This window comes from Sylvia atricapilla, chromosome 9 (assembly GCF_009819655.1).
Source record: "Sylvia atricapilla isolate bSylAtr1 chromosome 9, bSylAtr1.pri, whole genome shotgun sequence".
NCBI classification, from domain to species: domain Eukaryota; kingdom Metazoa; phylum Chordata; class Aves; order Passeriformes; family Sylviidae; genus Sylvia; species Sylvia atricapilla.
In genome coordinates this window covers 30,118,452-30,131,338 of record NC_089148.1, presented here as the reverse complement: position 1 = coordinate 30,131,338, position 12,887 = coordinate 30,118,452, and the positions used below count along the sequence as shown (strand labels likewise).

Here is a 12,887-nt window from a genome sequence, read left to right as displayed (position 1 = left end):
GCTCCTTCTGCAGTTGAGGTGTGGACTATATCCATCTGCAGTTGTACTTCCATTTCCTGACTCTTGGGCCATGCTTCAGTCTCTGATGTGCAATTCAATGACAATATCTGCTATTTTCTGCTAAGTGAGTACCCCGAGGTGAGAACTCACACATTTGTGCTTCCCCTGATTCATTGCATTTGGGCCTCCAGGCTGATGAAGCAATTTACTGTCCTGCAGAGGTGCTCCAGGCACCACACAGCAGCTTCTGGAGGAGCAATGGAAAAACCAGCCCAGACTGACCCACAGAGTTTGGATCCCTGCCACAGAGGAGCACCAAAGTGAAGGAACTGATGAGCAGAGTGACGTTGGGCAATTGCAAATGTAAAGCACTCAGCTGAAGCTGGAGATCAGGTCCACAGTGTGACCTGGTTCTGGCATTTGAGTAAAGATGACTATGAAAATCTTAGGAAGGTTATGAAAACCTTGGAAAAATCTTGGGATTTTCATTGCTGCAAAGCATCAGGGAAGCTGGCTGAGTATCACACAGTACATCCTTTGTCTGATGTATCTAGGACCAGGCAAAACTGAGTTGTGGGTGAAATTTCAAAGATGAGAAATGAATCTACACTCAGAAGGATTGTTCACTTTCTGCAAAGTACAATTTATGCTAATTTTCACATGGCATTGGTTGCTTAAAAGATGCTAAGGCTGCCAAAATATTTGAAAAGGACACAACTGGAAGAAGAGGCGTTATATGCATGAAGTAGAACAAGAAACTTTTTTTATTCTATACAAAGAATGACTGAATTTTTACACTGAAGTTTTGATGTGCAGCATGTAAATAGCATAAGTGTTTATACTGAATTTTATCTGAATTGAGAAATTTATCAGAACTGAATTTATCTGAGAAAGTCACTTTAAAAAATGCATTCTTCATCTGTGAATTTTAACTTGCAAAGACTTTTATAAAGGGTATCTATTTTTAAGACAATGCAAGTTCTCCTTATTGAGGAACTGGTGGTTCTGTCTCCTTGCATATTAATCTACAGTTATAAAACAATTTTATTTCCTTTGAGGAGGCAAAAGCAGAGCTATAAACTGTCAATTTTCTCTTCTGCTGGGAACAATCACTTTAGAAAGGATATTCACTGTGAGGTACATAGATACGAATCTTCCTGACAAACATCTCCATTGGAGAAAAAGGGCTGTCAGAAGACCTCCCATCTCCACCCATCAGAATGGGTAATGGGGAAGAAGCTCTTTCAGAAGGGAGGTAGAAGTGTGCCCCAAAGCCCCAGAGGCATAGGGACATGGAGCCAGCCTGGAGAACAGCAAACACGAGGCAAAGCTGTGATACCACTGACTTCACCAGTCTTCCAGCAAAGCAGGAATTCAATGGCAGCGTTGGAAAGAAGAGCTCATTGCTCTATTCTCAAAGCCCCTTAAACGGAAAATCTCCCAAAAGATCAATAAAGAGCAGAAAGATAAAGGGTTTGTGCTCAGGAAGCCTGCTCCAGCCCCAGCCTCCTCCCACAGGGAACAGTAGCCTTGTTCACCAGGGATGTCTCAGCCTGGGAATCCTGAGAGCAGTCACTGTAGGAAGGGCTGGACTGTCACAGTAACTCCTGTGTCCCTCCAGCCACAAAATGCAGTGTCACCATTTCCGAAATGACCTTCAAGGGCTTGTGCTTTCAATTTGACATAAGCTTCAGATCACGTTCATTCCGACAAAAGGCATTTCCTAAGAACCTCCCATTGTCAAAGAAGAAGTGATGCAGTTTTATGCTGTCATCACCTTTCCCCCTGCAATCCTCAGTAAATCAATTCAGCTGCTACAAGCAGCAGACTCGACAGGAAAACCAAACTAAAGAAAAAGTCAAGGTACTTGCATAAGAGAGACCATTATTTTCACCAGCAGGTTTCTCACAGAAGCAAAAATGTGACTGATAGAAGCTGGCAAAGAGAAGCTTTCTGTGCACAGCTAGAAATGCCCAGGATCCAGATCTCCTCCCTGCTGTGAGATTTTCTCACACCTAAGCAGGTACTGGGAAAAAGCAATGCTTCCTTCTCAGCTGCTAGCAGTATGGATCCAAACAAACCTTTACAGCTAACTGAGATTAAATCTGGAAATCTTAAAGTTTTGCTGTTTGGTTTTTTCCAAATGTTCCCCTTTCACTAAGCAAGCTACAACATAATGTTGCAAACGCAAGAAAAAGGCACATGATTGAAAAATGAATTGCACAGATGTAAGTATTCAAAAAAGCCACTGTTGGAAAAACAATATTTTTCAGGGTTATGGTTGGTCTGAGAGATTTTTTTTTGCCATGTTATTACACTAGATTAATGTTTTATGCATCACCTTTGAAATTTTAAGTTATTTGGTTTTTCACTGACTTGAAAGAGAAGGAAAAATAATTCTAAAGTGTCAGTAATTTTCTGCACCAAAGTTTGCAACAAACAGAACATCAAAGAAGGAAAAGTTACGACACTGCCGAGGCTCCACAGTGCATTCCATTTTCTGGGGCGGATTTGGCTTGGTGCAGGGCAGCTTGAATTCTGAAATGTGTCCTTGTTTCCATGGAGTAATTCTTGTAGTTTTGTCTGGAAACAAAAGAAGATCCACTCTGATGAATATATATTTTTAAAACATTTCTAAGTTATCTTTGTATTACTGTTTTAAGCAAAACAAGAGTAGACAGCAAAAAAAATCTTTTCTTCACAAGCTCCTTTGTTGCCTACTCTAAAATACAAGGCATGTGTTCCTGGCCAAACAATGCAGCTCTTTGTTCTTTATTTGGAATTCCACTGTCTGGGAACTACCAGAAAAATATAGCTTAAAAAGAAATTGAATCTGGTCCACTCAATCAAAATATTGCGTCCCTATTAATTATCTGTAACATCCACTTAGTTTGCATTCAGAAATTAGAAAAAATTTTCCCCCCTTTTAAAGTGTAACTGACCTATTTCAATACAAATATTTCCAGCATTTAAAAATAATTTTAATAAGGTAGGCTCATTTCAAGAAAGTAAAGAGGAGGTGGGGAGAAAAAAAAGAGAAAAAAAAGAGAGAGAAGGGAAGCTGTCCTGGTCCAGAGGAGGGAAACTCCCATCTCCATCCTGTGGCTGCCAACAATGTGAATTCTGTGTGTAGGAAATTAAGGCAGACAATTTGCTGCTCCAGAGCTTGGAAAGAAAAAGTGGGTACACACCAGATTCCATATCAACTTTTGAGGAGCAATTCACCATCCCAGGGAAAGACTGGCAGGATTTCCACCACACACATCTAGTGCCTAGCTCCACACTGTCATGTGCCTATCATGCCCAGTTGTTCTGTCATGCTCTAAAGAGTTACTGGAAGAGTCAAAAAACCTGTATTTTCATGGAAAAGCTTACATTAAAAAAAACAAAATTTGCCCCAGGACCACAGATAAATTGCAGATCCTTCTTAGTAGGAATTAACGTGTCAGCTCCTGCAGGATGGATACAGAATCCAGATACAAAAGAGGATTAGACCATGCTAATTTTCTAGTAGAAGATCCTTGTCATCTTTAGGGAAACATAACATTAAGTATTAAACTCTGTGTATCTTAACAGCATTTCAGTTCTAAATTCACAATTCAAACCAAGCATGGCAGCGTGGTATCCGTTTGTGGCAGTGCCAGTCTCTTGAGGAAAACAAAGAATTCCATGCCCATCCTACACCAGCTTGTAATTTTATGTATGCAACACCCAAGGGGCTGACTGAGAAAAGGAGGTGGCCAGGTTCTGCTGTGTGCTGATCTGAAACCCCTGGGAGTTTTTCCTTTAAATTAAACCGATTTTGTCACGCCCAGCCCCTATTTCTCCCGAGTACGCTGATATTCTTGTTTGTAGTTTACAGTCATACAAATAGAAATATTTCCATGCATGACCAAGCCAAAACCGTTTATCATCTCGTCCCACTCTTTCTCCCAGAGCTGAGGATCCAAGCCAGCAGCAGGACGTGGATTTAGGTCAGGCAAATCAAGAGTCGTGCACCAGCCAAGTGCAAACCGAGTCCTGCAGCCCCAGCCCCACCAACACTCTGCTCTCCCTCTCCTGGCAGCTCAGACATTCAGTGTTTGTAGCTGAAAGCTCATAACCCAGAGCATTTCAATGCCACAGGTGGAAATGGAAGAGCTGCACTGTTATTTATGACTGACTGAAACAAGGGGGTTTGTAACGAGGGTGTTTTTGTGTGTTGTTTTTTTGTTGTTGGTTTGGTTTGGTTTTTTCTGCGTGTCATTAGTTTTCAAGCACAGCAAGTCTGAGTTGCAGTTTTCATACACTGGGCACAGCACATTTTTCAGAGCTGCTGTCTGTTCAGCCAAACACCTTCTCCTGAGGGGAGCTGTGACACTCAGAGCTGCCAGGGAAAGGTGCAATGGCCAAGCAGCAATGACAGAAGTTCCAGCTGGAATCCTCCAAATCATTAATTTCTAATCCCTCTTGTTAAGAGAGATTTGAACAAAGGAAATGAGGACAGCAGAGGTGTGTTTTGAGGAACATGAAGCCAGTTGTAACACTTTCCCCTGCACTTTGCTGCTCTTAATATCTTCCATGAATCTACAGAGAACCAGGCCCAGAAGCACAGGAGATTAAGGATTGCAATATTTTAATTTTTTTTTTGTGCTGACAGGTTTTTGGCATAATCTTTGGTTTGATTTGCTACTCTGACTTGCAGAGTTGCCTGACTTGGACAAAAAGCAACATAAAAACTCTGACCTCTCTGACCCAGAGGCAGGCAGCAGTTTTGTAGCTGCTCACACCTGTGACTGACTCTGTACATCTGGATTCCTTCAGGATGCCTGCTGCTGCTGGATGCTTGAGGAGGGAGAGAGCTGTTTGGGTTGGATTTCCTCCCTCCCCATCACTGCCAAAACTTTGGCCCAGCAGAGAAATAAAGGTTCAAACAGAGGCAAACCCTGTCTTTTGTTAATTTTATAATGAAGAACACACATGATGAAGTCCAACTTCCTATAAACCTACTTTGCTAGAAAAATCAATCACAGCCAAACAGTAAAAACAGGTGTTTTAGTTGCCTTATTGCAGATGAAACAATACAAAGATACCAAGTGCAACTTGAAGAATTATCTTAAACGTATTTCATCAAGGAAAGAAACAGGCACTGCTGGCCATCAATTTAAGTAATGCTATTTTAGCCATAACACAGAGCTTTGATTTAATTTAATACATCTTTTATATGAATAAGCAAATAGACTACAGAGATTATTACATTTTGTTACACATGGATTATTTCTTATGGAAGCTTTTGACATTCCTATTAAGAGACTTAATTTTGTTGGCTCTTTTTGCAAGTCCAAGATTGAACAAATGTAACACCTACCACTGGAAAGGTCCAAACCAGAACTAAGGCTTGAACATTCCCATTGGAAAAGTGAAATGAGTTTCCATGATATTAATGAAATTATTCTGCTAACCAGTAAAACACCAAACTGAACCATCAGACACCAGCACAGGCTTTTCACTTACTTTGCTTTTTCCAAAAGTTTTATTGCTTCTTCTCTTCTATCCTGGTCCAGATACAGTATTGCCAGCTCCAGCAAGGCATTTGGAATTAGATAATGGTCATATTTTATCTTCTTCTCACTGCATTGGAAAAGAAATAGCCTAGAGACCTTGAAATGATATATTGTTTCCCTCATTTAACAGCTCTAAACACAAATAAACAGGAGACTAGCTAAAATCAGAAGGAGCAATCCATCTCTATTACGACACTTGTCATGTTCTCTACCCAAAGCTCTCTTCTGGGTTATTAAATGTGTATTTTGCATAAGCATCCTACACAGTACATATAATCTCAGGATTGGAAGATAATGCCTTTATTTTCAGGGAAGTGTTAGAAAAGATGACAGTATCATGAGCTCTATCCATGTGAGCTGACAAAAAGAGGTGCCATTCACCACATGATGTGCAGAAGTTCCCAGTGTAAACATGTAAACCTGTCTCTGCAAGAGTGCACTTGGCTTTTTGGGTACAGCTTCTTCGGGACTGGGAAGAGGAAGGAGGTAATAAAAGCAAAGTGATATCTGAAAAAAAATTTGTGCACCTACAGTCCCTCCAAAGAGGAGAAAATACCTCAATAAAAAATATTTTAAAACAAAAATTGAAGATTTGAAATTCTTCAACACATGGCTAATAACAGTGGAAATTAAAATTGAAATACCTTGAGGTGAACACTAAAGATACTGTAGTCCTCTCCCTTCTATTCATATCATGGTTGCATCTCCTCTTACTTGAAACTCTAGAGCTCTCCTACATGCCAGGTATGAAAACTTACTTTAAATAGATGTAATTAAAATGGTCTTCTGCCTCTGAGATCTTGCCCAAATGCTTGAAGCATAATCCCTTTAACAGCTTTATCACACACTGGTCATCTGCCAGTAGTTCTGTAGCTGCAGGAGGAAGCAAATGGCACATTTTAGAAAATTCCACAGTCTTACTGCCCTGATACCTGAAAACTAATCTAAGGTGACCATTTTTGTAAATACTGAAGTCCAATTTACAATCTCTCAATCCTTTGCCTTTATTGCCCTGTACAGCTCTTCTCCTTCCTGACCTGTAGTCATGTGGCCTATTCATGGGTAAGAATTTTGTCAATTCTCTACCTTCATTTGGCTGAATAAAAATATGTGAAACTTTGCTACCTGTATCTCACATCTCATCATACCTTCTTTGGAGTTAATACTTCTGAGAGCCCAGAGCTTTACCAGCTTCATCTAGTTCAAAATCCTTACTATCAACACTCTTTCTCCATCAGAAAATTTCTGCATGATACATGTCAAAGAAAATTTCTGGATTTTTCATAGACAATCCATATAGGCAGCTTACTCTTAAAAGTTTACAGGCAAAATCTTCAGCTTGGTTGCTCATTTCCAATACATTAAATACGCCTGAAAACATCAGGTCAATATTTGGAACAGGCAACATTTTTAAATTGTTGACATGTTTAAAATATATCTCACTTTTCAATTACATGTCCTCATAGTGTTCTATAAACATGAATCTGCTACAAATCCCTGCAAAATAGCCACAATTCACCATCTAAGAAAAAAGAGAATAGAGAAATACTTCACTTATTTAAAATGATGAAACAAAATGGGTGACAAAAAGAAGGCGAAAAGGTCGAAGGCCTTTTTCTAAGATGTCAGCTTCACTGAAAAAAAAAAATCCCATTCTCTTTTTCAATTAATTAAAAATAGACAGTTTTAGCCAGTCTTTCAGGCAACCCTTTCAAATCTCGTGTAACTCAGTGCACAGAAGTCCAAGGCCCTAGAAAAGACTGCAATGCAGTGTTTTAGCCTACATTCCTTTGTCAACAGGGGCTTGATCCTTCTGCAAGAAGGATATTTCATATATAATAGTAACAAGATCAAATACTGGTCAAGGCAAAACTCTGAGAAATGCTGCGCAGACTGCTTGCATTCTCACAGGAACTGGGAAATTCTGACAAGTAATAAACACTAGTTCAATTTTCTCGTGGATAGCTAATTAAGAGACTGACAGAAAATGTGGTAGCAGAGGCTGTTTCAGTTCAATTCTGTATTGTGCTTGTTGACTGGAAGGCCATCCCTGGTGTCCTGGATTTCTGCAGCACACTGGTGACACCAGAACATTCAGCCCAAATGTCACAAACTGACAGCACCTTTAAAACAAAAGACCAACTCCTCTCCTATTTTTCCTTCAGAATTGAGGATAACAAAATCTGAGGATAACAAAGCTTCAGGATCCAAATAATCAAGTCAATGCATTTGCTGATTTTGATCTAGCAAAACAAATAGACCTTTATCACACATCATAAACCATTCCTAACACACACCTGTGGATGGAAAATCACTCACTATTATTGTGAGCTATTGCTGCATTAAAAATAAAAAATATTCCGATCTAGATAAACAGTTTATGGTTTCATTATCTATGTTCCTCCTGTGACCTAATTAACTTTACTAATGAGCGTGTCTCTATTCACAAATAATATCTCTAGCTATTGCAGTGCAAAATAAGTGCTTAAATCCTACCCCTGGTTACCTGAACTTCTTGCCAATGTTTCTTCTGCTTCATTTAAAGTCTCTAACATGCCTTCTGTTAAGTTGGGACATTTCCCAATCACAGCGTAGCCATTCCAGATATACATCATTTCCTGGGGTCAGGGAGAAATGACAGCACCATTAATTACTGGATAAATGTAGTTGTCAAATACTTCAGTTTATCTCTGCATGATGAAAAAGTTACAGGTTCCTTAAATAAAGTCAGTTAGTCAAAATGTATTTTCATTGCAACTGAAAACTTGTTACACTGGTTTTCAGAACAAATTAGCCCTGGAAGACGTCTCAAGAGTCACTTATTGCACACAATTGCAAAGGAGATTGCTTGAACAGAATGCAAAAATATTCTCACCTATAGAAGAAGGCATGTACCAACAAAACAGACTTAAAACATTCACATGGCTAATTGTCCCTTCATTAAGTCTCCTGTTTTTTATTTCCATCCTTGCAAAGGCAGTAATACCCATGAACAGCTGAAATGTACTGCTTCCACAGAAAAGGTATGGAATCTCACGACAGAAAAACAAACTAAAAAGAAAACCAAACCCTCTAACCTTTAAGCCAAGTTTCAAACAAACTGACAGAATTTTAAATCTGATCTGTAAACCTCTTACATTCCTCAGGTTTGTTTGATGTTCCCAGAGAAAGTAGCTTCTTTATTATTCAACTGTCCTTAGAGTAAGTTTTATTAAAAACTATTGGCTGAATTCCTATTTGCTATCAGGATTCTTAAAGTATATCACCAAATGTGCCCATTGCTACTACCAATCACAAAATGAAAGATGAGGATATTATACAGAGTTACAGCTGGCCTTCATGACGTATTATTTAATCATAAAATTACAGAACAGCCTGAGTTGGAAAGGATCCACCAATGTTGTTGAGTCCAGCCCAACAGCACCCCAAGAACCCCACCCTGTGCCTGAGAGTGTTGTCTAAAAACTTCTTGAGCTTAGTCAGGCTAGTGCTGTGACCATTCCCTGGGGAGCCTGTTCAGTGCCCAGCCACCTTCTGAGTGAAGAACCTTAACCTAATACTCAACCTAAATCTTCCCTGGCACAGCTTCATGTCATTCCCTGAAGCCCCACCACTGATCACCAGAGACAAGAGATCAGTGTCTGATATATTTACTCTATTTATTTACATGACCTTATCTATGTGTGGTAATTCAAAGCATTTGGATAAAATCTCTATATAGAGCAACTGAATTGTGGAACTACGGCACCAAAAGCTGTCAGGCTGGAATAGCTGAACCAGCATGTTAACCCCAGTCACTGCTGCTTTCACCATCTGGTCTCTGTGGATTGGAAAACCTGTGCTGAGCTTACTGGACCTAGTGCAGATTCATTAACATGGTTTTCAAGCAGAAGTATTCAAACCACTTTTATTCAAGCTAAATCTCTGAGCTAAGACTTGCTTGAGGACTCACTCTTTCCAGCAAGTCTCCTGATAATGAAAAGAAAAATCCTGCAGATGAGATTCTGTCCCCAGTTCCACATCCATAAAGTGCTTTTATCTGTTCAGCTGCGGCATCTGCTGCCTCGGAATTGCAACTGCACAGCAGCCAAGGATGTGGTGCCTGGCCACAGAGCTCCTGGTACAGAAACCTGCTCTGTCAAAATCCCATCAGGACAGCCCAGCCAAACCCCGGGTGTGTGTATTCCTTCCCCTCTGAAACCTGAAAGGCACATCAAAGCAACCTAATTATTTCTCTCACTTCATTCTTACACTGGAAAACAGTGGAATGTGGCCCCTGGAGAATACACATGCTCTGCTGTAACAACTATTTCAAGAGGCAGTGTCACACACCCCTGGTGGGCTGGAGAGTGGTCTCCAAGAGGCTCTCCTTGTTCTGGCATTTCCTTAAAGAGTATTTACTAATTATCCATCTCTTTCTTAAAAACACAACAGCTCAACGCGCTGCAAGCGTTAACACCACTGCACTTGGCAAATCCCTGGACTTAAAACCCTTTTATGTTCCTTTTTCACATGTTCTTTGTAGACAGATTTTTTGGGTGCCTCATGCAACTGGCCACAGGGAATACGCCAGCATTACTGGGAAAAAAAATTAAACAAAAACCCCAGTAGTCACAGCGGTTTTCTGGGGTGGCCAAAGGAGTGAGTTGTTCCATCCCAGCACCCATGAGCTGCTCAGGAGAGCACCAAACTGCAAAAATACAGGGGCACATTAAACAGCTCCTCACACACAGTCCCCAAACCTTCCCATTGTTTGACACCGCCCCTCCTTGTACCTTATAATCCTCTGTTAGCAAGTGACACGACAGAGGAGACCCAGGGCAAAGCTCCTCCGAAGGGAACCAAAAGCTGCAGGGAGCACGCTACTCTAGAGCTGCAATAATGAGTTACACACGCAACACGTTTACGTGTCACCAACAGCTGGCTGAGCTCCCTGTGGCTGGTGCGTGCCCCAGTTTTACAGCATTCCTCACATTCATCTGGCTTCACTTTGGGAACATTCCAGTCTCCTGCAGAGGTTTTACCTTAGAAACACGGAAAGATACTATTCCAATTATCTCGGGTTTGTTTCTCTAAATTACAAAACTGTTGAAAAGGGAGGGGGTGTGTGGATATTTCTAACTTACCAAAGGTGGGACAGGCAAAGGAACGGGGTTTGAAGAAAGGTACCGTCGTGCTTTCCGAATTGCAAACTTCTCTGTGGGCAGAGATTTCCCTGCAATTTTCAGTTTCAGACGGGGAACAATCCTGAAAGTTTAAAGGAAAACATAAGGAATTTTTCTCCCTGTGAACCTCTGAGATGAAGACATTCAAACTTTAAAAAAATCAAACGAAGGAGAAGTTAAAAAAGCTGTAACACACTGGGCTATTGCTACCTCGGGGAAGCTGAGCAATACATACTCACAAAAGCTGTCTTTATGCAGGGCACGTTTATCTCTAGGCTTCCTCTTTAATCAAGCAGGAGGAGAGGGACTCTTCCCCACTGAAAGATTAAATTAGATGATGCACCTGACTTATAAAGGGCTCATCTCTCTTCACAGACTAAGAGGCAAACTAGCTTTTGTCTTCCCATTCTCCCAAAGACTAAAACTATTCACTTCATAATGGATTCCAGTGAAATCTTTTTATAATGATTACAAAAGACAGAGAAAACTTGAAAAAAGTAATGTAATCACATTAAAGAAAATTAGATTTCATACAAAATTTATAAACCCTGAAGTAACCAAATTTTCTTTGCCCCAGCAAGCCTTTTTGAGCTTAAACATTACATTAACACAGTGAGATCATCTCACTGTGTTTATAATGCTTAGATTCACTTGCACATTTAATTATTTCTTACTTCTCTGAAATTCAGAACCCAAGAATCAAGTTGTGCTGATGTTTCCACCAAGGAAGAACACATCTTGCAGCACAATCCATTCAAGGCTTTCACATCTTACATTCCATTTTGATTAAAGGAAGCAACTGAAAAAAATGTATTAGATGGAACAGCAGCAGCCACTGTACAGCCAGAAGATATCTGCTGTCTGAACTCAGGGTCCACTTTAGTCTAAAGGTGTTTAACTCTGCAATTTCTTACCAATCCAATGCTATTTGCACAATTCTTCAAATCTGCACGATGAGTAATTTTGCCTCTCTTCCCCCAACACTGTGACACGAGAAGATAGTAAATGTTTGTGAGTTTGCAAATTTTACCTAAATAATTCAACTTCGCTGTCTCCAAAAGGACTGCAGTCTTCTGGTCCAAACATACTGAGATAAGCAGCTTTCATGTAAATGTAAGTAGCCTGCAAATGCAATGAAAAATATCTATATAGAAAAATGAATTTACAGTATCACCTTTATTCATGTCAAGCACAAAACAGCAACATAAAAGGAAGAAGTTTCTGCTTTTGCTCACAGTCTTACAAAAATTTAAGTAATAGATAAGTATTTTAGAAAGTGAGTATAGAATATTGTTTTAAAATCATGTATGTGTTTGCTGAGTATGTATCAGCTGATAGTTTGTGTCCAAATTCCAAGAACAAATCTCACGCTTGAGTAAAGTAAGTTTTTAATACTCTTAGGAACACATGCTAGAAAACCTAAGATAAGGTCACGCTCAGAGAAAAAAAACAATATTATACAGTCTCTGTGTCCCATCACAACTTGGTAACATATCCCAAACAGTAGGTTCTAGAAAACAGTCACTCCCTGGAGCTCAGGAGAGCAGACTTTGGCCTCTCCAGGGATCTGTGTGGTAGAGTACCACGAGATAAAGCCCTGGAGGGAAGAGGGGCCCATGAAATCTGGTTAATATTCAAGGAACACCTCCTCTAAGCCCAGGAGCAATGCACCCCAAAAAAAGAGGCAGTCAGGCAAAACCCCCTGGAGGTCCACGTGGGAGAAAAAGGATCTCCTGGACAAACCCAGGACACAAAGAGGAAATCTACAGAGGGTGAAGGGAAGGACAGGAAGCCTGGGAAGAATACAGAGAAACTGTCTGAACAGCCAGGGTGTGGCCCTGGTTCGTGCCTGAGATGTTTGGTTTTCTGAAATTCCTTTCCCAGCGAATTTTCTGTAAACAAGATGCATGTTTTTGTAATAATAAAACTGTTTACATATTTTTCCCTAGGAGGGACTTTTTCTTGATGTCCCTCTGCACTGACCAATGTGACTGAAGAGGTTTGTCTTCTTGTCACCAATCAGATTGGTCTGTGTAGAATAGTATAAAAGGGGAGACACCTCCCAAGAATAAAGGAGTCACTTTTACAGCTTTCTGAAGTTGGAGTCTTTGTGCTGCTGTGGTGTACTACAGCGTCACCAGGGATCAGCTCAGGAAAACTAAAGCCATGATGTCTGGCC

General features: G+C 40.3%; 1 protein-coding gene across 1 annotated transcript in view; it reads right to left on the bottom strand.

Annotated features, from left to right (window-relative positions):
* Nucleotides 1–746: 746 nt before the first annotated feature.
* The window catches only part of TTC39A (tetratricopeptide repeat domain 39A), a 34,483-nt gene continuing 22,342 nt past the window's right edge, over nt 747–12,887 (bottom strand). Inside the window, exons 12-17 of the mRNA XM_066325492.1 lie at nt 11,739–11,830; nt 10,670–10,790; nt 8,050–8,161; nt 6,302–6,416; nt 5,494–5,610; nt 747–2,583 (exon numbers count right to left, since the gene is read on the bottom strand). Of these exons, the coding sequence (XP_066181589.1) occupies nt 2,463–2,583; nt 5,494–5,610; nt 6,302–6,416; nt 8,050–8,161; nt 10,670–10,790; nt 11,739–11,830 (678 nt within the window). The 3' untranslated portion in view covers nt 747–2,462. The remainder of the gene's footprint in view (nt 2,584–5,493; nt 5,611–6,301; nt 6,417–8,049; nt 8,162–10,669; nt 10,791–11,738; nt 11,831–12,887) is intronic.